The 25,652-nt window shown below is 42.7% G+C and overlaps 1 protein-coding gene across 1 annotated transcript in view; it reads left to right on the plus strand.

Annotated features, from left to right (window-relative positions):
• The first annotated feature begins 12,363 nt into the window (after positions 1 to 12,363).
• Positions 12,364 to 25,652, plus strand: part of ttc27 (tetratricopeptide repeat domain 27) — a 143,344-nt gene continuing 130,055 nt past the window's right edge. Inside the window, exons 1-3 of the mRNA XM_035754246.2 lie at positions 12,364 to 12,662; positions 17,943 to 18,123; positions 19,896 to 20,025. Of these exons, the coding sequence (XP_035610139.1) occupies positions 12,572 to 12,662; positions 17,943 to 18,123; positions 19,896 to 20,025 (402 nt within the window). The 5' untranslated portion in view covers positions 12,364 to 12,571. The remainder of the gene's footprint in view (positions 12,663 to 17,942; positions 18,124 to 19,895; positions 20,026 to 25,652) is intronic.

Consider the following 25,652-nt stretch of genomic DNA (forward strand, 5'->3'; position numbering starts at 1 on the left):
GCGGCGCGGACGGAAGACCGAGAGTCAGCCCCAAAAATCTCTTGGGGGGGGGGGGCTCAGGGAGAGTGTGGCAGAGACGGAGCCAAGGAGGAGACCAGAACCAGAGCCAGTGTTGGAGGTGAGTGAAGCACAGACTGTGAAGGAGTTAATGGGGAAAGTCGAGGAGAGAGTTATGAGGGAGTTGCTAGTTTGGTGCTTTAAATACGATATTCGCCCGACGGAGCGTGTCGGAGATTTAATGGCACCTGGGTTAGCGCTCCATACTCGTCCTGAGGTGCGTGTTAGTCGGCTGGTGAAAATTGTGCCAGCCTCACGCACTAGGCCTCCTGTGTACCTACCTAGCCTTGCACGTCCTGTGCCAGTCATGCTCTCAGGCTCTCCAGTACGCCTTCACGGTTAGGTCCATCCTGTGCCACCTTCACACACCAGTCCTCCGGTGGCAGCTCCCCGCACCAGGCTTCCTGTGCGTGTCCTCGGTCCAGTACCACCAGTGCCAGCACCACGCTTCAGGCCGTCAGTGCGCCTCGCCTGTTTAGCGCAGCCAGAGCCTTCCTCCTCTACAGCGCTGCCGGAGCCTCCCGCCTGTTCAGCGCAGCCAGAGCCTTCCTCCTCTCCAGCGCTGCTGGAGTCTCCCACCTGTTTAGCGCAGCCAGAGCCTTCCTCCTCTACAGCGCTGCTGGAGTCTCCCGCCTGTTTAGCGCAGCTAGAGCCTTCCTCCTCTCCTGTGCTGCCGGAGTCTCCCGCCTGTTCAGCGCTGCCAGAGCCTTCCTCCTCTACAGCGCTGCTGGAGTCTCCTGCCTGTTCAGCGCAGCCAGAGCTGCCAGCCTGCATGGAGCAGCCAGAGCTGCCAGTCTGCATGGAGCAGCCAGAGCTGCCAGTCTGCATGGAGCAGCCAGAGCTGCCAGCCTGCATGGAGCAGCCAGAGCTGCCAGTTTGCATGGAGCAGCCAGAGCTGCCAGTCTGCATAGAGCTGCCAGTCTGCATGGAGCAGCCAGAGCAGCTAGATCTGCCAGTCAGCCAGACTCTTCCAGATCTGCCAGTCAACCAGACTCTTCCAGATCCGCCAGTCAACCAGACTCTTCCAGATCCGCCAGTCAACCAGACTCTTCCAGATCCGCCAGTCAACCAGACTCTTCCAGATCCGCCAGTCAACCAGACTCTTCCAGATCCGCCAGTCAACCAGACTCTTCCAGATCCGCCAGCCAGCCAGGATTTGCCGGATCCAACTACCTGCCTGAGCTTCCTCTCAGTGCTGAGCATCCTCTCAGTGCTGAGCTTCCCCTCAGTGCTGAGCTTCCCCTCAGTGCTGAGCTTCCCCTCAGTGCTGAGCTTCCCCTCAGTCCCGAGCTTCCCCTCAGTCCCGAGTTTCCCCTCAGTCCCGAGCTGACCCTCAGTCCCGAGTTTCCCCTCAGTCCCGAGCTGACCCTCAGTCCCGAGCTGCCCCTCAGTCCCGAGCTGCCCCTCAGTCCAGTGGGGTTCTGGGTGAGGACTACTAAGCCATGGTTGGCGGCGAGGGTGGACTATCCTAGGACGCGAGGGGGAGGAACTAAGACATTGATGGAGTGGGGTCCACGTCCCGAGCCGGAGCCGCCACCATGGACAGACGCCCACCCGGACCCTCCCTATTGTCTAGGTTTTCACGTTCCGTTTGTTGTTTTTGTTTGTTCGTGTTTTCATTATTAAAGATGTATCGAATTAACCACGCTGCATTTTGGTCCGACTCTCTTTCGACGCAAGAAAACCGTTACAATGACAAGTAATTTTTTCCAACAATTGTTTACAGACAGATTATTTCACTTATAATTCACTGTATCACAATTCCAGTGGGTCAGAAGTTTACATATACTAAGTTGACTGTGCCTTTAAACAGCTTGGAAAATTCTAGAAAATGGTGTCATGGCTTTAGAAGCTTCTGATAGGCTAATTGACGTTATTTGAGTCAATTGGAGGTGTACCTGTGGAGGTATTTGAAGGCCTACCTCTTTGCTTGACATCATGGAAAAATCCAAATAAATCATCCAAACCTTCAGAAAAAACATTGTAGACCTCCACAAGTCCGGTTCATCCTTGGGAGCAATGTCCAAATGCCTGAAGGTACCACGTTCATCTGTACAAACAATAGTACGCAAGTATAAACACCATGGGACCACTCAGCCGTCATACCCCTCAAGAAGGAGATGCGTTCTATCTCCTAGAGATGAACGTACTTGGGTGCGAAAAGTGCAAATCAATCCCAGAACAACAGCAAAGGACCTTATGAAGATGCTGGATGAAACAGGTACAAAAGTATCTATATCCACAGTAAAACAAGTCCTATAGCGACATAACTTGAAAGGCCATTCAGCAAGGAAGAAGCCACTGCTCCAAAACCGCCATAAAAAAGCCAGACTACGGTTTGTAACTGCACATAGTGACAAAGATTGTACTTTTTGGAGAAATGTCCTGTGGTCTGATGAAACAACAATATAACTGCCATAATGGCCATAATGACCATCGTTATGTTTGGAGGAAAAAGGGGGAGGATTGCAAGCCAAAGAACACCATCCCAACTGTTACGCATGGGGGTGGCAGAATCATGTTGTGGGGGTGCTTTGCTGCAAGAAGGACTAGTGTATTTCACAAAATAGATGGCTTCATGAGGAAGGAAAATTATGTGGATATATTGAAGCAACATCTCAAGACATCAGTCAGGAAGTTAAAGCTTGGTTGCAAATGGGTCTTCCAAATGGACAATGACCCCCAAGCATACTTCCAAAGTTGTGGCAAATGGCTTAAGGACAACAAAGTCAATGTAAGTCAATGTATTGGAGCTGCGGTCACAAAGCCCTGACCTCAATCCTATTGAAAATGTGTGGGCAGAACTGAAAAAGCGTGTGCGAGCAAGGAGGCCTACAAACCTGACTCTGTTACACCAGCTCTGTCAGGAGGAATGGGCCAAAATTCATCCAACTTCTTGTTGGAAGCTTGTGGAAGGCTACCCGGAACGTTTGACCCAAGTTAAACAATTTAAAGTTAAACAATTTAAAGGCAATGCTACCAAATACTAATTGAGTGTATGTGTCACGAGTCCGACCGAGGGTGGCTCCCTTTCCCGTTCGGGTGGCGCTCGGCAGTCGTCGTTGCCGGCCTATTAGCTGACACTGATTTTCTTTCCTCCCCCTCCTTGTATGTTTATTGTTAGCACCTGTTAGTTAGTAATTAGTTGGGCTTTATTAGACAGCCGGCCCGGCCCGACTGTTTCTTTGTGCGCGATTAATTATTGTAACCTTCGTGTAGGTAGTAGACAAACGTGTTTGTTCCTGGTCGTGTATTTCTGCTGTACTGTTTTCGTCCTCCGTGTTTGGGGCATTTGTTTTTGAGCACCCAGTGTTTCGTGAGTGTATTAAATAGCACAGTATTGAACTCTCTGTTTCCTGCATCTGACTCCACACCCACGACACCCAGAGCGTTACAGTATGTAAACTTCTGACACACTGGGAATGTGATGAAAGAAATATTAAGCTGAAATAAATAATTCTCTACTATTATTCTGACATTTCACATTCATAAAATAAAGTGGTGATCCTAACTGACCTAAAACAGGGACTTTTTTACTTGGATTAAATGTCAGGAATTGTGAAAACTGAGTTGAAATGTATTTGGCTAAGGTGTATCTAAACTTCTGACTTCAACTCTACCTAAAGAAATGGGATCTAGGAATATTTAACTTTTGTACTAACTGTTCAAAAGATACAAAATCCAAATCAATGTCATTCAGTGAGGAGAACCCTTTTCCGGACCAGATATGAAAAGCTCTGTCTCATGATGAAGAGAATGTTTGGTTCTTTAATAACGGGCAGAAATTGAAAATTCACTGAGAGCAAACGATTTTGGAGTTTTGGGGGTTGTAGTGTATTTAGAAACAGGCTCAGCTAATGCAGGTTTTGAGCAGAGAAAACGCACCTAAGGAGGTTGGGCCATTGGATTAAATCTCCAAGGTCAACCATTTCGGACCTGCAACATCAGGGATTTCTGTCATCCAATATAGAATGATTGCTATATTAGCTGCCCAGTAATAATATTGAAAGTTCTCTGCAATATGTTTTTACGTATCTGAGTTTCTTTCTGGTTCCAGATAAAAGAAGATAGTTTATCTATGGAGATAAAAAATCTTTAAAAAATCAGAAAGCTAGGAATACATTGAAATAAGTGTAGTAGAGTTAAAATGGTAATTCCATCAAACTTCAAATGATTAGAATAGTACACAACGCAGAACAGAACAACCAGGTTGAGGGTCAGTGGCCAAAGCCCGCAAACAGGGATATTCCAAGTTCAGACAGAAGGGGGGAGTCAGATCGCTATGATCGCCAGGAACTTTACTTTTGGTGTCTATTTTTAATTGTTGCGCTTCCGGTGCTGCCTGTTGATGTTAGGTAGGCAGCTACAGTAGCTGAATGATGTTAACATCTTCGGGTTTTGTTTAATTAAATGTATTTTATTTCATCTGCTGCTTGTGTCACCTACTAACACCCTGGTACTACCCGTAGCTCCCATTCTCCTCAATCCGAGAAAACACTGAGAAAGAAAGGTGTGTGTTGCAGATTACTCCTTTGTAGAAATCCATAACGTGAAATAAATAAAACATCCCAAGGTTAATGCTGTAGATATTGTTATAAGGGAGTGTGAGACTATTGAAACATGTAACTTTCAGAGTTTTATTGTGTGAGTCCGAGAAAGCACAGAGAGTAAGAACAACTTGTCAGATGGTACGTTGGAGACTGATGTGTTCCTGTCCTGTCTTTTCACAATACTATTGCAGATCAACATAAAAGCCTAAAAGACAGCCGTGGTGTAGCTCTTCATTTATTGGTTCTCCTGTGGTACATAAGAAACCCACTACATAAGTATAAAAACATAGGTAACATTCCTTTTAACAGTGTTAATTAATTCTCTCGCCCAAAGAAAGAGAAAGTCAATCCCAGCGTTCAAGATCCTGTTTCAGGCAGAGTGTCAAGGGAGGGAAATTGGCTTTATAGAGATATTTGAAATCGTGTGTAACCCAAATTAGTATTTCAATTTCTGTGTACTCACTCTGAAGTGTACATGACTAAAATAAGTTTGCACGGCAGAATGATTAATAAGGCGTCAATTACATTTTTTGTAGACTAACTTTATACCCGGATATTTGACCAAATATCTTTAGTTGAACCTGGATCTCTGGAAGACCAGGTAAATTGTCAGACATATATAATAATATGTCATCCGCATAGAGTGAGACTTCATGCTCTAAGCCCCCTCTTCCTATATATTTGATAGTGGTGTTATTAGGTATTGCTATGTCTAAAGACTTGATTGCGATGGCAAACAGCTGTGGACAGAGGAGAACCCTGTCTTGTCCCACGTTGAAGTTGGAGATGGAATGAAAGGTTATTGTTTGTGAGCACCGCAGCCATAGGGGAGGAGTAAAGGACTTTGAACCAGGATATAAATTGGGACAAAATCCAAATAGTTTGAGAGTATAAAAAAAAGATAATGCCACTCCACCTGTTCAAACGCCTGCTAAGCATCAAGTGATATAACAATATCTCTGGAGTGTCAGATGAAGAGGTAATATAAAGTATATTACAAAGACGTCTATGTTGAAAAAATAAATTTGATTTTTTTATTAAACCAGTTTGATCTGTAGAGATAATGGAGGGAAGACGCGGGCAAGAATCTTACATCGAAATGTTATCAATAAATTGGTAAAGAGTTTGAGGAGAATGATTCCTCAAATATGGAAATCAAGAGAGGAGAAAGTTGACAGACATGTTTTCTAGAATTTGCTTGAAAATTTGTCGGGCCCACACTGCATAGATTGAATTGCCAACACAATCTATTCTACAGAGAACTGTTCTTCCAATTCAGCAGCTATATCAGGTTCAACTGTACGAATATCTAAGTTCTCAAAGAAGGTGTCAAATAAGGTAGCATTTTGAGTAAAAGTTTGAAAGCATGAATTGATCACTAAATGATCGATACATTTGTTACACAGCTCGTCATTTATCTCAGGTATGGTTTGATTTGCGGTTCTCTGACGCAGCTGGTGTGCTAACATTTTCCCTGATTTCTCTCCATGTTCATCATTTTGGTATCAAGATTTACTAATAAGCTTTTCAGCTTGTCCAGTTGAAAGAATATCAAACTCTTTCGGAAGTGTCAAATATTGTTTTAGTAGGTCTGTGGATGAAGTGTGAATATGCCATATCCAAATCCAAGATTTTATGTAAGTTCCCCAATGTGTTGAATATTGCACTTCCTTAATTTTGCGCTGTACTAAATAATTTGGCCCCATAAATAAGCCTTCATTGATTCCCATACTATTGTAGGAGACATTCTAGGGGTTTGATTAAGTTCAAGAAATAGCTCAATTTGAGATGATATAAAAGCAACAGGTTTCTTCTGATAGCAGTAGTGAGTTAAGACAACAAAGGTTTCTTCTGATAGCAGTAGTGGGTTAAGACAACAAAGGTTTCTTCTGATAGCAGTAGTGGGTTAAGACAACAAAGGTTTCTTCTGATAGCAGTAGTGGGTTAAGACAACAAAGGTTTCTTCTGATTGCAGTAGTGGGTTAAGACAACAAAGGTTTCTTCTGATAGCAGTAGTGGGTTAAGACAACAAAGGTTTCTTCTGATAGCAGTAGTGAGTTAAGACAACAAAGGTTTCTTCTGATAGCAGTAGTGAGTTAAGACAACAAAGGTTTCTTCTGATAGCAGTAGTGAGTTTAGACAACAAAGGTTTCTTCTGATAGCAGTAGTGAGTGAAGACAACAAAGGTTTCTTCTGATAGCAGTAGTGGGTTAAGACAACAAAGGTTTCTTCTGATAGCAGTAGTGGGTTAAGACAACAAAGGTTTCTTCTGATAGCAGTAGTGGGTTAAGACAACAAAGGTTTCTTCTGATAGCAGTAGTGGGTTAAGACAACAAAGGTTTCTTCTGATAGCAGTAGTGAGTTAAGACAACAAAGGTTTCTTCTGATAGCAGTAGTGGGTTGAGCTGCCAAGCTCAATAGAAATTCCTAACCTTTTCTGTCTGTGATGGTTTCATACCTGCGAAAGAGCCTATAAGTCTCCTACAAGTTAGGATAGGCTACCATTCATTCCATCTCTCATTTAATTGGACCCACTTCACAGTAGTAAATATATAAGTTACCACGGTATTTAAAGTATTTTGCTCTATGCGATCCGAAGCGCAGTTTAACGGCCGAACAGACGGTTTACCTTTTCCATTTACGTTTGTAGGCTACATTTGAATACTGTAATGTCAAATTTTTCGAGTAACCTAGACAATATTTAATATATAAACATAATACATATATCATAACAATTGCACCTTTTCTGGTCATGATGAGTTCATAATCCCAAAGTAGCCATAAAAAAATGACCATCAACCTCTTTCCTTTAATTCGGCCTATTAGATAGGATTTTAGAATTTCAAGCTTTTGCTCTATACGTCTGAAAAGGAGCACACTTTATAACATACCGTAGAATTTAACAGTTGAACAGACAGTTGATATTTTGCATTGAAGTGTGTGGGATACTGTAAGTAGGCCCAATGGTGTAAAGTACTTGTGTAAAAATACTTTAAAGTACTACTTAAGTATTTTTTTTTGTGACAACTTTTACTTTTACTCCACTACATTCCTAAAGAAAATAATGTACTAGTTACATTTTGAAAGCTTTGTAGGACAGGAACATTGTCTAAATCACGCACGTATCAAGAGAACATCCCTGGTCATCCCTACTGCCTCTGATCTGGTAGACTCACAATACGCAAATGCTTTGTTTGTAAATGATGTCTGCGTGTTGAACTGTCCCCCTGGCTATCCGTAATTTAAAAAAACAAGAACATCATGTCGTCTGGTTTGCATAATATAAGGAATTTAACATTATTTATACTTTTACTTTTGATACTTAAGTACATTTAAAACCAAATACTTTTGGACTTTTACGCAAGTAGTATTATACTGGGTGACTTTCACTCTTTAGTCATTTTCTTTTACGCTATCTTTACTTAAGTAGGAAAATTGGGTACTTTTTCCACCACTGAGTAGGCCTACTGGAGTTTTTATTTTTTTCAGAGTAGACAATGTTCAGAATTCTTGGGCAGTGCAACATATTTAGGTTCGGGAGAAAGTAAATGCAAAACATTATTGAATTCAAACTATCTGTTTACAGGTCCACAACAATTTGCAATAGTTTTGGGGTTTCAGAAATGTTCAAATATTACTGCATAATAAAACATTCTGCCAACACCTCCAAAGACATTTGATCAAGTTTGCAATTGATATTTCGTTTAGATATTTTGTCTTGGATCTAATTCCAATACTTCCAAAATAGGCTATACAGCAAATAAGGGCGTTATTGTCATCATGAAAGGTGAATGATGGGTGTTTTTCAGGCAGAGTTATAATGCTAGATCCAGTGGGGATTTTACATGTAAATCTTGGTGGGGCAAACTCCCCAAACATTTGTTTTGGGGGGATGCATACCAGCAAAGCCACTACACAACACAAAACAATACAGCAGAGTCCCAACAGCAGTCCCAACACCATACCACTGCTACACCTGGCTATCAGCGGACCCTGATAGTGGACCCACATTCGTTTAAGCAAAACAGTTCATTCAGCCTCATGTACTGCCTTTGAAAAAAACATAGCTGATATGGCTATTTTGCTTAAATGAATGTGGTTTCTAATGACAATTGAGATGTACAAACTATGGCAAAGGGGACGGTGAGCGGATAAGAGGCAATCCGTAATTTTGATTGAGACATTAATGAGCAAGCTAGGACGGACGTAGTCAATATAACCATTTGTTAAGTATTTTTTAAATGTACAGCGACAGAATTCAGAACATGGGCCGTTCTCGCAGTATTCTCCCTGTACATCAAGTCAGAACCATATAATAAATAAAGGGGGCATATAAGCAGACAATAAAAGCTCTTACAATATTCAATGATTACATTTCTCTCAAACAGGAAATAGGCTACATGTGCACCACCAAATCAGAAATTATGAGGGGAAACTTGACCAAATTATTAGGTTGAGGCACATGGGCCACTAACAGCTTACTACACAACACACTTAGTATTACTTTCTTAGCAACAGTATACATATCTCCCTGGAATATTACCTAATTTATGCAGCAGCATACAAGACATTTTTGGACTCACCTTGTTGTGCTGTGCTCACTTGAACAGGAAGGTGGTGTGGCGGTTCTTCGTGAGCAAATTTTCTCATCAAACTTTGTCATCAAAGTCTGGCATTCTCTGGATTTATGGTGCTTTCAAGATAACTGGGAACTCTGGGGAAAAAAAACAAGGTTGAATCATGACGTCAGTGATCTTCAGGTCGGAGCTCTAGAAAGAGGCCAGAGTTCCCGACTTGCAATTCTGAGTTGGATGACCGTTCAAACGTACTATCCCAGTCGGAGCTCGTTTTTTTCAAGTTCCCAGTTGTCTTGAACTCAGATTTCCCAGTTCCAGTGAGTTCGTCAGTTTCCAGTTGTTTTGAGCGCGGCAGAAGCCATGCTGGATTGACAGCATGGACAATGTTGAATGTTTATCCTTTTAAGCTTGGAAAAGAGACCCTTAAACCGAGACTTGGACCACACACCCACTCCACTTAATAGCAGGCTAGTGATTGCTTTGCTATGCTTACAGTTAGCCACTGATTCCTTCCAAACCACTCATTGTTGAATTTGTGTAATATTTATTCCCAATGGCCGATGAGCACCGATACATTGTATCTTCATATGACAAGGATTGAAAATGATTTGCCAGTAGATTGTCGACTTGATTCACGATGATGACTGCTAGCCTGCTAACTAAGATTTTGAAAGTAAACTCAGCAAAAAAAGAAACGTCCTCTCACCGTCAACTGCGTTTATTTTCAGCAAACTTAACATGTGTAAATATTTGTATGAACATAACAAGATTCAACAACTGAGACATAAACTGAACAAGTTCCACAGACATGTGACTAACAGAAATTGAATAATGTGTCCCTGAACAAAGGGGTCGTCAAAATCAAAAGTAACAGTCACTATCTGGTGTGGCCACAAGCTGCATTAAGTATTGCAGTGCATCTCCTCCTCATGGACAGCACCAGATTTGCCAAATCTTGCTGTGAGATGTTACCCCACTCTTCCACCAAGGCACCTGCAAGTTTCCAGACATTTCTGGGGGAATGGCCCTAGCCCTCACCCTCCGATCCAACAGGTTCCAGACGTGCTCAATGGGATTGAGGTCCGGGCTCTTCGCTGGCCATGGCAGAATACTGACATTCCTGTCTTGCAGGAAATGACGCACAGAACGAGCAGTATGGCTAGTGGCATTGTCAAGCTGGAGGGTCATGTCAGGATGAGCCTGCAGGAAGGGTACCACATGAGGGAGGAGGATGTCTTCCCTGTAACGCACAGGGTTGAGATTGCCTGCAATGACAACAAGCTTAGACTGATGATGCTGTGACATACCGCCCCAGAGCATGACGGACCCTCCACCTCCAAATCGAACCCGCTCCAGAGTACAGGCCTTGGTGTAACGCTCATTCCTTCAATTCCTTCCCATAGGCGACGTTGTTGCCGGTGATGTCTGGTGAGGACATGCCTTACAACAGGCCTACCACCCCTCAGTCCAGCCTCTCTCAGCATTTGCGGACAGTCGGAGAACTGATGGACGAATTGTGCGTTCCTGGTGTAACTCGGGCAGTTGTTGTTGCCATCCTGTACCTGTCCCGCAGGTGTGATGTTCGGATGTACCGATCCTGTGCAGTTGTTGTTACACGTGGTCTGCCACTGCAAGGATGATCAGCTGTCCCTCCTGTCTCCCTGTATCCCTGTCTTAGGTGTCTCACAGTACGGACATTACAAGCCCTGGCCACATCTGCAGTCCTCATGCCTCCTTGCAGCATGCCTAAGGCACGTTCACGCAGATGAGCAGGTACTCTGGGCATCTTTCTTTTGGTGTTTTTCACCAAAATTCAGTAGAAATGCCTCTTTAGTGTCCTAAGTTTTCATAACTGTTACCTTAATTGCCTACCGTCTGTAAGCTGTTAGTGTCTTAACGACCGTTCCACAGGTGATTGTTCATTAATTGTTTATGGTTCATTGAACAAGCATTGGAAATAGTGTTTAAACCCTATACAATGAAGATCTGTGAAGTTATTTGGATTTTTACGAATTATCTTTGAAAGACAGGGTCCTGAAAAAGGGATGTTTCTTTTTTTGTTGAGTTTATGATGTTGACATGACCTGTCCAATCAAAGCTACTGTAGATATAACGTGATTTGACGTAATTGTATCTTTTGTCAATGACCTTGAGCCTTCTTGGATGGGCAGTTATGTATTTTTTTTCTCCCCAATTTTGTGGTATCCAATTGGTAGTAGTTACAGTCTTGTCCCATCGCTGCAAATCCCGTACGGACTCGGGAGAGGCAAAGGTCAAGAGCTGTTGTGCCTTCGAAACAACCCAGCTAAACCGCACTGCTTCTTGATACAATGTCGCTTAACCCCGGGAATCCAACCGCACCAATGTTATCGGAGGAAACACTGTACACCTGGTGAACGTGTAAGCGTGCACTGCACCCGGCACGCCACTGGAATCGCTAGTGCACGATGGGACAACAACATCCCTACCGGCCAAACCCTCCAGTAACTTGGACGACGCTGGGCCAATTGTGCGCTGCGACAGAGCCTGGACTCGAACCCAGTATCTCAAGTAGCACTTTTAATGTAACTCTATGGCAGCACCGTGAAGGGGCTTGAATTTTCGAGCTCCACCTGTAGATTTTGTGGTGACCGTGTCCCCATTAGTGACTGAACACTGAGCCAATCACGGCGCAACTGGAGAACATCACCAACCCCTATGCTCCGTATTTTCTGCTGGCTTCCCCACCACCAGAAAAAGCACTGAGCTAGGCTGAAACGCCTGCGTTTTGGAGTTGCCTTACTCAAGAAAGCAAAAAAGAGACTAAGTTTGTATGCGGTTTTATTCATTAAAACATTTTTTTTTACGTTGTTTGCGAACTGATGTGAAATGTAATAGTGCCCAAATAACACGAAAAACAAGTGTGGCTCCAAACAAGCGCAGTTTCCACAGGTCTGATTTATAACGGGAAACATGGTTATGTATGGCGTGGGCCAAGTTTACAAATCTCAATATTTTTGTGAGTGCGAAGTCTTTGCAGAAATAGAGCATGCATATATTTAGTGTAAAATGTACACAATGTTTATGAGGCCCCTGCTGTGCTGATCGCTGCGAAGTGTATAATGGAAATCGACACATAATGCTCCACATAAAAAAAGTATCGACATATTAGGAAACGGGCTTCCATATTCTACTGATTAGCTTTCCCATGATGCAATGCGTATCTGTCATGGCTGCTCACTGGTGCTTCTCACTGCACATGGGTTGAAATGAACAAATGTATACAATTACATTGAAATAGGCTACATTACAGTAGTAAGGTTATATATTGTCAATTTACAATTACGCCGATCCTGGTTGGAAACAGTATTGACTTATTTGTGCGACTGTTGCACATCACATTTTGAGATGGTGCGGGAAGCAGAGATTCCCGTGCTCCGAGGTTTTCTGAAACCAAGCGAGGCAACGGAATGGAAGCAGAATGTTTTCAGCTCTGCAGGTGAGATTACAAATGAAGTATGCGGAAATCAGTGTTGTTATCACACTTTACATGTATTTAGGTGTAGATTTAGATTGTGTTTTGTGAGAAATGTAGCTACAATTAAACGATGGCTAGCTTGGTGGTGGCTAATGTTCAGCTAACGTAAGGTACTACCTAACAATGTGTGGAGACATATGGCACGCAGTTATAGCCACTGTCCGTCGGTTTGTCAATGGTTTGATGTCATTTGACTAATGTGTAATGTCTCACCATGGTTCAATATTAAGGCTACGTGATATGATTAATCGAAGCTAGATTAATTGAACTAGCCAGTTCGCTCGATACAGGTTTGAATGATAACTAGTTAGCTACTGTACCAAGCACACTCGCTGTCAACTTGTGGGCACAAAGCCTAGCTAACTAGAACACCCAGCTAGGTGGGCACTACTAGCTACAAAGGCTAGACCGACAGGAATTTAGTCATTTTTGGCACATGTATATCTAATTGACTGGGTATTGATCTCATATTCTAAAATTTTGACTTTGAATATAACCTTACATATACTTCGGTACCTGCTAGCTAACTATGTCACCAATATACAGGTATCAATTTGTACCGATCAGCTCTGTACCGATTCTTGCCACATCCCACCAGGAGCGTATTAATTACGCCTATTATTTTGCAAAACGTTTCGTAAACAAACGAAACGGGGAGGGACATACCTGAAAACGTTCAAATTTGGACATTAATTTACGTTCCAGCCCTCGGCCACGCATCCCCCCGTGAGGATGCACATGTACATATATACGGTAGGTGGGTGTTTAGCTAGTTCAACTAATCGGTAGCTTTGATCTCCGTAATGTGTTAGTTCTCGATACACTAGAAGCAGCAATAGTGAGTTAATCGCTGTCATGCTCTTTCGCTGAACACTGTCAATTTACTGCATTGAAGCTGTGGCAACGCACGTTTATGATGGCACAGTGGGGCGATGCATCCCATCCCCCATGAAAGAACGTAAGACTCTATGGACAATCACCATGCACGGTCGCTATTTTCTACATGCTCGGCTATTTTCTTGGCATGTATGCTCATCTTTGCTAAATCCGAGGTCACTGGCTTTGCACAATAATCAGCCATGTCATCATATATTTCTCGCCCATCATCCAGGCACAGTACCGTGAGCTGTATCAAGTGTTGTAGCTGTGTCATGGTTGTCTGGGCTGGTTTTATGTGCTGTTGTCAGAATAGACATGACTTGATATATTTTTGTCTCCATTTGGATTTAGCAAATTAGGTTATGCCTTTTGAGACATAACTCACCAACAAAAAGCACACTGTTTCTGACATCAGATTGTATTGAAGTGATGTATTGTAAATGTGATGTTGGCCTGCTTTTCACTACACTGCACAAGTAAAAAAAAAATAATAATAATATCCAGCAAGTCTAAACTCATGACATAGAAATAGATGTACACTCAACAAAAATATAGATGCAATTTCAAATATTTTACTTCAGTTTCAGTTCATATAAGGAAATCGGTCAATTGAAATACATTCATTAGGCCCAAATCTATGGAATCCACATGACTGGGAATACAGATATGCATCTGTTAGTCACAGATACTTTTGGTCATGTAGTGTATATGGACACCTGCTCGTTAAACATCTCATTCCAAAATCATGGGCATTAATATGGATTTGGTACCCCTTTTGTTTCGATAACATCCTTCACTCTTCTGGGAAGGCTTTCCAATGGATGTTGGGACATTGCTGCAGGGACTTGTTTCCGTTCAGCCACGAGCATTAGTGTGGTCAGGCACTGATGTTTGGCGATTAGGCCTGGCTCGCAGTTGCGTTCCAATTAATTCCTAAGGTCTTCGATGGGGTTGAGGTCAGGGCTCTGTGCAGGCCAGTCAAGTACTTACACACCGATCTCAATAAACCATTTCTGTATGGACCTTGCTTTGTGCACTGGGGCATTGTCATGCTGAAACAGGAAAGGGCCTTCCCCCACAAAGTTGGAAGCACAGAGTCGTCTAGAATGCCGTTGTGTGCTGTAGCGATAAGATTCCACTTCACTGGAACTAAGGAGCCTGAACCATGAAAAACATCCCCAGACCATTATTCTTCCTTCACCAAGCTTTACAGTTGGCACTATGCTTTGGGGCAGGTAGCGTTCTCCTGGCATCCGCCAAACCGAGATTTGTCTGTCGGATTGCCAGATGGTGAAGCGTGATTTATATTTCAGAGAACGCGTTTCCTCTGCTCAAGTGTCCAATGGCGGCAAGCTTTACACCACTGCAGCCGACGCTTGGCATTGCACATGGTGATCTTACAATTGAGGACAGATTTGTACGTGCTTCAGCACTCGGCGGTCCTATTCTGTGAGCTTGTGTGGCCTACCAATTTGTGGCTGAGCCTTTGTTGCTCCTAGACGTTCCACTCACAATAACAGCACTTACAGTTGACCGGGAATACTCTGACTTGTTGGAAAGGTTGTATCCTATCACGGTGTCATGTTGAAAGTGACTGAGCTGTTAAGTAAGGCCATTCTACTGCCAATGTTTGTCTATGGAGATTGCATGGCTGTGTTCTCGATTTTATACACCTGTCAGCAACGTGTGTGGTTGAAATGGCCAAAGCCACTTATTTGAGGAGGTGTCTACATACTTGTGTATATGTAGTGTACCATAACTCCACCACCACCACGGGGCACTCTGTTCACAACGTTGACATCAGCAAACCGGGCGCCCACGCAACGCCAGACGCGCTGTCTGCCATCTGCCCGGTACAGTTGGAACCAGGATTCATCTGTGAAGAGCGCACTTCTCTAGCATGCCCACTGAAGTAGGTTACGAGGCCTAACTGCACGCAGGTCAAGACCCTGGTGAAGATGACGAGCACGCAGATGTGCTTCCCTGAGATGTTTGCTGACAGTTTGTGCAAACCCACAGTTTCATCAGCTGTCTGGGGTGGCTCGTATGCCACACCTTGATACGCTACACCTGTCATGTGGATGGATCATCTTGGCAAAGTACAAATGCTCACTAACATGGATCTAAGTAAACATTGGCGAGAAATATGCTTTTTGTGTATATGGAACATTTCTGTGACCTTTTATTTCAGCTCATGGGACCACCACTTTACATTTTGCATTTATAGTTTTGTTCAGTTTAGCTAGTCCCCTCCCTGTGTGTGCTTGTAGCAGATATGAGTCTGTTGCACTCGCCATTCTGTAATGTACGCTTATGTATTATGTTTGCTTGAATATTGAGAAGCCTTGGGCAATTCAGAATCATATTTCTCCCATACTGAATTGCCTTACCTTGACTGCTGAATTACTGACTAATTTGAGGTCCAGTTGTTTTCCATAATATCAGTTTCTTGAGAGTGCTGAAATGTATTTGAGAAGCTGAAATGTTATTAACAATGGTTGAGAGTAGAGGTCGACCGATTATGATTTTAACGCCGATACCGATTATTGGAGGGCCAAAAAAAAGCAGATGCCGATTAATCTGCCAATTTTTTTCCCCCCTTGTAATAATGACAATTACAACCATACTGAATGAACACTTATTTTAACTTAATATAATACATAAATAAAATCAATTTAGCCTCAAATAAATAATGAAACATGTTCAATTTGGTTTAAATAATGCAAAAACAAAGCCACACCAGATACTGACGGTTACTGTTGACCCCCCTTTTGTTCAGGGACACATTATTCAATTTCTGTTAGTCACATGTCTGTGGAACTTGTTCAGTTTGTCTCAGTTGTTGAATCTTATGTTCATACAAATATTTACACATGTTACGTTTGCTGAAAATAAAGGATTTTTTTTGTTGCTGCCGAGTTTGAACTTGAAAAAATCAGTTTAGGCATTTTTGATAATTGGCGTTAAAGCTTAAATGACTATTTTTCATTAACTCATATGTTTTACAACTCTTTAAGCTTCGAAATGATATCAAACTAAATCATTTTTTTGTTTTCAGGAATGATGACATGGATGTCTCATGGTAGGGTGGGGTATGCAAAATGGGTCAACTTTGAGCACATCGATCTCTTGAATTTTTTTGTTTTGGCATTCATGTCCAAAATGTCACTTTCTGACCACTTCTACCTTAGGCAAAACATGAATGGATGGATTAATTCAAATCAATAGGGGTGCCTGTAGCTTTATCATTGGAAGCATTGGCTTTGGTGTACTGTGGCTGTCCCAATCTATTTTCTCCCAAGGTGTGCACTTGTTCACTTCCCTTCATGGATTTGAAAGGACATTACTGTTTTATGGAAAGTCTTTGGCCCATGCCTGCACCAATCCAATGCTTTTACATTTGTGGGTACTAGAGATTGTTGGGATGCACGCTGTGTGTGTTTGCCAGTTTGTGGCGGTGTTTTAGTTTGCTTAGATTTGCCAGTCTTCTGATACTGTACACCTTGCCTCTCCTCCTTCCCGTTGCTCTCTCTCAGCCCTCACTCATTCCCATCAGTGAAGCGCAATGCAATCAATGCTAATGAGCCCAGCCAGCCTCCCTGCTCATAAAGAACTAATGAAAGCTGTATAGACGCTGAAGCCAAGCACACAACCACTGCATAAAATGCAATTACTCCAGGCTGAGACACCTTGGCCTCATAGATGTTCTCTTCATAATTTCATATTTTGTTCCTCTTCCTCCCCCTTCAGCAATGCCCCTCCAACAGCTATAAGTCTGCATGCACACACCAAATGATCATCTGCAGGGCATTGTTCAATATTCTCATTTTGCTAATGGGAATATGGAGTTGGATTAACAATATGCGAGAAACGATATAAGACAAATGGAAGTAGGTGTGTTGTGGAGGTAAGAGGCCCTTGGAGTGAGGCACAGCGTATGGTCCAGTGGCATGCTTGATTTTCTCCTTTCCTGGGTGGTAATGGTTCTGGGACAACAATAACGAGATGGTTTGGCTATAATACTTTGACTCTAAACAAGTAGCCTTTGAGGTAATTTGAATTGGATGTAGCGGAATCTGGGGGATAATGATCCACCTATTTCAAACAATGAGGCTGCACCTTAGTGCCTTTCAAAGCTAATGGGTGTTCCACAGAGAAATGAGACGACGCCATGCAGTCAAAGGAGAAACGGTTCAGACGATGGTGAATAGCGTCAGAATAACTAAATACTTAGGCTATGGTTTAACAATCCTGTTTTGAGCCACCCATTATTACAGATACACACACGACGCATCTCTGATGTCATTGCCATTTTTCTGTGTTACCTCTTTATCTCACTGCTTCTTCTTGTTTGCTTTCCAGAGGCAGGTCCCCTGCTGCAGTCCCTGTTCGATGGAGACTTTGAGGCGGTGCTGCTGAGTCCTCAGGTCCTGGACCTGCTTGGTGGTGGAGACGGCAGCGACGGAGAGTCCATCGATGCCTACCTGGAGAGACGGGTCCTGGCCTACCTCAACGACAGCACACAGGAGGACAAGGCTGACCGGTAAGAAACAATAACTGAGTAGGGATCTCATGCTGACACCTTCACTGTTAATCAATTCATTGAATAAAGTGTTTTTAGTGCTGGGCTGGAACAAAAGCCTGCATACTCTAGCTCTCCAGGATCCAAGTTGGTGGACACTACATTAGGCTTTATTATAAACAAGGCTAAATAAGATTGAATATGCTTTCATATAAGCCAACAGATTGCCTTTTAAAGTGTACAGCAATATGAATGAATAAAATTATCGTCATGTAATAGAGACTTTTCTACTGATAACCTTAAGTTTAAACTATACTAAAACGGTAGTATCAATGAATATTAATTCTGGTAAATTAATGCTCAGTTTGTTGTGAGCGGCATTGTGGTACCACTGGCAGCAGAAAGCCAAAGACTGTTACACTAGGTGTGTAGTCTGTTTTATAAATGGGCAATAAGCATAAAACACAATTCTATAAGGAATAGCAACTCGTTCTCCTTCTGAGAAATAAGGTAAGCCACTTGATTTCAACATCTGAACGAAGTAGGCAGTCTAGCATGCTGTTCAAACAGTTGGAACCGGACAGAACGGTGTGTGTGTAACAATTCAACTGTTCTATGTTAGCAAGCGTATAGATCCACGTTGGCTAAACTTATAAAGATCTGTTTACTCGCTAGAATGTGGGCTTGTGGTTAAGAGAAAGTTTGAGACCTGTGTTAATTCTCTATAATGCCTGCTACAAGAAGTTTGTCATTATTAGTGAAGGTGCGTTTTGAATGGTTCTGGTTAAAATTGTAACAAGTGTATTTTCATTTTTTTTTGTGGGTCTTACGGTTTTGGAAGGCTTCTATTTTGCCTAGGTACAATTTCACAAGCCCTGATTTCATTAGATTATCGCTGACTGTTTGAAATGCAGTGTATTTGACCTTTAGTTGCACAACGAAGCTTATTTAGAGAGCATAACAAAAAAATCATGATATGTATTGTATGAATCACCCATAAATCATGTTTTTTTTGTGATGATTTTTCGGACATAACGCCCAGCCCTAGTACACAGTGACTTTTATTGAGGGGAGTGATAGGAGAATTACCAGGCACGGGCTGTTCCCTTGCTGAATGGAGCCCAATGAAGCTTCCTGCTACATGAATTATTAATTTTGAATAAGAACAGCTTAACATCTCCTCCTGTCCCGTGGGAGAATGGGTATTTCAGCAGGTGTTGCTACTCTGTATTGGATCATTTATTTCGGTCTCTTTCCATTTTCTGCGTTGTCAGCTAGGTGTGTTGGAGAGGCCTGTACTGTGTGTATGCATAGCTTTAATTGATGGGAAGCAGTTCCTCTTTGCCCTGAGTCTGTGTCCGGACAGCCCAGTCACCCTATTGAATGAGTCCTGCTGTGAGGACTGGAGCAGCCCGCTGTGTCCACTTCGGGAAGGCTGCTGCCCTGATTTGCAGTGTGGAGATTAAATGACCGTATCTTCAGTGTTTCTTTCTCCCCCTTCGCCTCTGTACTGAGCTTGTGGTCGCTTGTTTTGGAAGCCTCGTTTTATTGCTTCTCTTCCTCTGAACTCCCTTTCATTTAGTTCTCTAGCCTTTCTGTTGCTCCTCCTTTGTTCTGTTCCCTGTTTTTGTTTTTCTCTAGTGTCTAATAGTTCTGTGTTCTGTGCCTTCCCTCTGGTCTCCCTCATTGTTCTTTCTCTGTCCCCCAGACTATCTGTTCCCCCCCCTACACTCACGGATCTCGTTCCTATTCATTGTGACATTACGTTCTGTTTCCTTTCTTTTCTTTCTCAGGGAGAATGCCTTGCTGGCCCTGGCGGTGTCCTGCCTGCACCTCTTTGCCCAGAGTAACTGGACGGGTCCCCCTGTCGCCATCCATGTCCCTGACCTGCTTCCTCCGGCCCTGCTCACCTCCCTCACTGAGGTACAGTACCAGTAACAGCAGGGTTTTTGTTACGAAAATGTGGCGCCGGACAACGTGACTGGGAAAATGTTAATTTACTGCCCATTTGATAAATTTACCGGACTCATAGGCATTGGATGCTTAAGAAGTCATGCTATCTGGTGAATTATTTTAAATTATTGTATTTTTGTATAGACAGGAGTAATTATATAATTTTGGCACATTTATTTTCATTTACTTCCCGATTGGACCCACCGCTATACCATTTATCTCCTGTCCTATTGGTTTTCATATCAACTTTCTTTCGTTGTCAAGTAGCCAAAGGCACAATCCTATCAGCAATCCATCCTAGTTGTTGCATCTTTAGATTCGTCCTCTTTCTAAGTTTCTCAGAGAGATTTTAATCTGTCACATATGGAACCACGGTGTGCTGTTCAGAATGGTATTGTCGGCGCATTGGTCTAAGGCACTGCATTGCAGTGCTAGTTGTGCCACTAGAGATCCTGGTTCGAGACCAGCCGGCCTCGACCGCGAGACCCATGGGGCGGTGCGCAATTGACCCAGCGTCGTCTGGGTTAGGGGAGGGTTTCGACAGGGATGTCCTTGTCCCATCATGCTCTAGCCACTCCTGTGGCGGGCCGGGCACATGCACGCTGATACGGTCGCCGGGTGTAGTGTTTCCTCCGACAAATTGGTCTTCCGGGTTAAGCGGGCATTGTGTCCAGAAGCATTGCAGGTTGGTTGGGTTGTGTTTTGGAGGACGCACGGCTACAAAACAGTGACGTTGCAGTGATGAGACGAGACTAACTACCAATTGGATACGACGAAATTGGGAGAAAAGAAAAGAAAAAGAAAGTGTATACAAATATTTTTCAAAAATAAAAAAGTATTTTCCCACAAAATACATTTAGTCAAATGTTTGAAAATTTAGTTTCATTGGTGATTACATGAGTTGCATGTTCTGTTAAGACGCGTTACCATAATCTTAATGTGTTAAGGATCCACCCCTTTTTTCAAATTTCTCTAAAATGACTTACCCAAATCTAACTGCCTGTAACTCAGGCCCTGAAGCAAGGATATGCATATTCTTGGTACCATTTGAAAGTAAACGGTGAAGTTTGTGGAAATGTAACACAATCGATCTGGTAAAAGATCTGGTAAAAGATTACAAATAAATATATTCCCTTACATTCCTTTCACATTGTAATAATACAAATAAAAAACACTGTTCTTTTGTATTTTTTTTGTACCATCTTTGAAATGCAAGAGAGTCCATAATGTATTATTCCAGCCCAGGTGCAATTTAGAGTTTGACCACTAGATGGCAGTAGTGCTTGCAAAGTTTTAGACTGATCCAAAGACCCATTGATTTTCTGTTCAACATTGTCAAGACTGCCCAAATGTGCCTACTTTTTTTATTAATAACTTTATGTTCAAAACTGTGCACTCAAACAATAGCATGGTATTCTTTCTTGCACAGGAGTGTTGTAATAGCTACTGTAAATTGGACAGTGCAGTTAGATTAACAAGAATTTCTGCAAATATCAGATATGTCTATGTCCTGGAAAAAGTTATTGTTACTTACAACCTCATGCTAATCACATTAGCCTTCGTTAGCTCAACCGTCCCATGGACACAGATCCTGAAGAAGTAAAAAAAAAAAAAAGCCGTATTCTGTAGCGTTAAGATTTCCCTTCACTGGGACAAAGGGGCCTAGCCCGAATTGTGAAAAACTGACCCAGACCATTATTCCTATACAGTGTGTGCTGCTCGGCCATAGAAACCCATTTCATGAAGCTCTCGAAGCACCGTTCTTGTGCTGTTGTTGATTCCAAAGACAGTTTGTTGTAACCGTGGACATAAGATTTTTAGGCGCTATGCGCTGCAGCACTCAGTGGTCCCGTTCTGTGAGCTTGTGTGGCCTACCGTTGTTGCTCGTAGACGTTTCCACTTCACAATAACAGCACTTACAGTTGACCGGGGCAGCTCCAGCAGGGCAGGAATTGGATTAACTGACTTTTTGGAAAGGTGGCATCCTATGACGGTGCCACGTTGAAAGTCACAGAGCTCTTCAGTAAGGCCATTATTTTGCCAATGTTTGTCTATGGAGTTTGCATTGCTGTGTGTAAGAGTCTATACACTTCAACAACGTGTGTGGCAGAAATGGCCAAATCCACTAATTTGAAGGGGTGTCCACATACTTCTGTGTATATATAGTGTACCTTAATACCGACCTTGTGCCATACTTGTGTATTTGGTAATTCGGCATTGAACACAAGGGGCGGTGTTTCCAAACACCACTAATAGCATTGCTAACTTTGGGATTACAGACTAACACGTACATGTAAAATCACATAGAGAATGCTAACGAGCGCATTGCATGATAATATATTAAAACTATAGTTCCTCACAGTGAGCTATTACATTTATTATTATTTTTTATCCAACAATCCCCCCTTCAATAATCAATAATTCACGGTGTGAAAGAGCAATGGATGTTTTAGGGCTACTGCTGCATTGGCCTATAGGCTGAGTTCCATGCACTCATTTCATTAGCTGCCAAATTGTAAGCTTCCTCCGGACTTTCTAAAATAATTGCTTCCACAATTCCATGGTCAAATTTTGCCTATAGGCTACTTTGAGACACCTCATAATATGAAATCAAACATTCAGGTTTTGAACAATTCTATTTTCAAAATGCATAGTGCCTCCAGCTCACATTGTAAAATAGCGGGTGACGTGCTGATAGCCTGTTGCCTGCACTTGATTGGTGAGCTTCCATTACCAGTTGAGTAATAAAAATAGTAGCTCTTTATAATCGTGCACCAAAACTGTTTCACACGCGGTTGCTTTTAGAATTGTTGCGTAATGAATGGGCTTATGAAAGCACTTTTTACTTCAGCAGCAACCAGCTGAGGAGATGCAGGAGAAATCCCGCTCATCTGTTGTTGGATAAATAAGATAGATGCATGATGACGAAAGAAAATATACACGGGCCTATTTAATTACACTAAATTATGAAAATGAACAGACTGATGAGCATGATGGAAAATTGTATTTACATTGACTGGTATTTCCATCAATGAATATAAAGCATTATTTTGCAATGTGATTTTTTTTTCTTCTCCTGGTCAATTTGGCCGGGAAGTTTTATCTGCTTTTATTTTTATCAGCACTTGCCAACTAACAGACACCCCGAGTAACAGTAACTCCATCTCATTTTCTCTACTTAAACTACACTCACACTGCTTTTTAAAATGTATCCACAGCCACCCTTCTCCCAAGGTCTGACCTAGAGGAGCTCAACCTTTTAGACTGTTCTATTTCCTGAGAAGACTTCACCAGCCCATCAACTGTTTTAGAAGCTGATTTGATTTTGGATGCAAGAATTGCGTTTGTGGCAGCACTGTGACTCTCTGACATGGTTTGATGAATGGTGAGGACAGACTACCCCTTGTACCCTTTGCTCTGGGTAATGAGGATGTATAGAGTGAGTCTGCGGAGGAAGGCATGAAGTAGTGTTGCACAGTAGAACAGAACCATGGTAATATCACAGTATCAAAACCTCATGATACTTATGATACCAACATTTTGGAGTACTGTAGTACCATTTCATATGATATTATCACATTTTTCGTCCCTTCCAATCTGAAGAACCAGTTGGCACCTGTTATGAAATGTTTCTAAAGTCAGTTTTACTTATAAATTCAGTTAAATTTAAGCAACAGCAACTAATAGTATTGTATGCACCAGTCCAATAATGTCACTTTCATGCACATCTCACATGTGGTAGCTGTAATCAGCCAGCAGGCAAGCCGCATGTCCTTCCAGCCACCTGCTTCTGTCTGCTCTTCCTACGCCTCTATCCATCAAATCAGTTTTTTAAATAGAATTTAGCCGTGATGGCGAGTGGGGATGCAGACCATGGTGAGTCTACTGTTACATTTGATACATTGAAGCAGAGCGAGCAAAATGATATATTGTATCATTTCAATGCTTGGTATAACCAAGTGCACAGGCCAGTCTGTGTAGGCTTTGCAATGGCAAGTTCGCTGTCATACAGCCTCTGAGTAATAGAGGAAAAATGGAGCATGCTTTTATTTTTATTTCACCTTTATTTAACCATGCAGGCCAGTTGAGAACATGTTCTCATTTACAACTGCCACCCGGCCAAGATAATGCAAAGCAGTGTGATAAAGCAAGAGTTACACACAGGATAAACCAACATACAGTCAATAACACAATAGGATGTGCAAATGTAGGAAGTTAATAAATAGGCCATGGAGGCGAAATAATTACAATTTAGCAATAACACTGGAGTGATAGATGTGCAAGTAGAGATACTGGGGTGCAAAAGAGCAAGAGGATAAGTAACAATATGGGGATGAGGTAGTTGGGTGTGCTATTTACAGATTGGCTGTATACAGGTACATTGATTAGTAAGCTGCTCTGACAGCTGATGCTTAAAGTTAGAGGGGGATATATAAGACTCCAGCTTCAGTGATTTATGCAATTCGTTCCAGTCACTGGCAGCAGAGAACTGGAAGGAAAGGCGGCCAAATGAAGTGTTGGCTTTAGGGGTGACCGGTGAAATATACCTGCTGGAGCCTGCGCTACAGGTGGGTGCTGCTATGGTGACCAGTGAGCTGAGATAAGGTGGGACTTTACCAAGCATAGGCTTATAGATGACCTGGAGCCAGTGGGTTTGGCAACAAATATGTAGCGAGGCACAGCCAATGAGAGCCTACAGATCACAGTGGTTGGTAGTATATGTGGCTTTGATGACAAAACGGATGACACTGTGATAGACTGTGTCCAATTTGCTGAGTAGAGTGTTGGAGGCTATTTTATAAATGACATCGCCGAAGTCCAGGATCTGTAGGATCGTCAGTTTTGAGGGCATGTTTGGCAGCATGAGTGAAGGAGGTTTTGTTGGGAAATAGGATGCCAATTCTAGATTTAATTTTGGATTGGAGATGCTTAATGTGAATCTGGAAGGAGAGTTTACAGTCTAACCAGACACCTAGGTGTTTGTAGTTGTCCACATATTCTAAGTCAGAACCGTCCAGAGTAGTGATACTAGACAGGTAGGCGTGTGTGGGCAGCGATCGGTTGAAGAGCATGCATTTAGTTTTACTAGCGTTTAAGAGCATTTGGAGGCCACTGAAGGAGAGTTGTATGGGATTGAAGCTCGTCTGGAGGTTAGTTAACAGTGTTCAAAGAAGGGCCAGAAGTATACAGAATGGTGTTGTCTGTGTAGAGGTGGATCAGAGAATCACCAGCAGCAAGAGCGACGTCATTGATATATACGGAGAAAAGAGTCGGCCAGAGAATTGAACCATGTGGCACCCTCATAGACTGCCAGAGGTCCGGACTACAGGCCCTCTGATTTGACACACTGAACTCTGTCTGAGAAGTAGTTGGTGAACCAGACGAGGTCGTCATTTGAGAAGCCTGACTGACGATGCCTGACTACACACTGTCGATGAAGACTGCCGCACAGTACTGTCTTTTATCGATGGCGGTTATGATATCGTTTAGGACCTTGAGAGTGGCTGAGGTGCAACCATGACCAGCTCTGAAACCAGATTGCATAGCGGAGAAGGTACGGTGGGATTCTAAATGGTCGGTGATCTGTTTTGTTAACT

The sequence above is a fragment of the Oncorhynchus keta genome, chromosome 36, assembly GCF_023373465.1.
Source record: "Oncorhynchus keta strain PuntledgeMale-10-30-2019 chromosome 36, Oket_V2, whole genome shotgun sequence".
NCBI classification, from domain to species: Eukaryota; Metazoa; Chordata; class Actinopteri; order Salmoniformes; family Salmonidae; genus Oncorhynchus; species Oncorhynchus keta.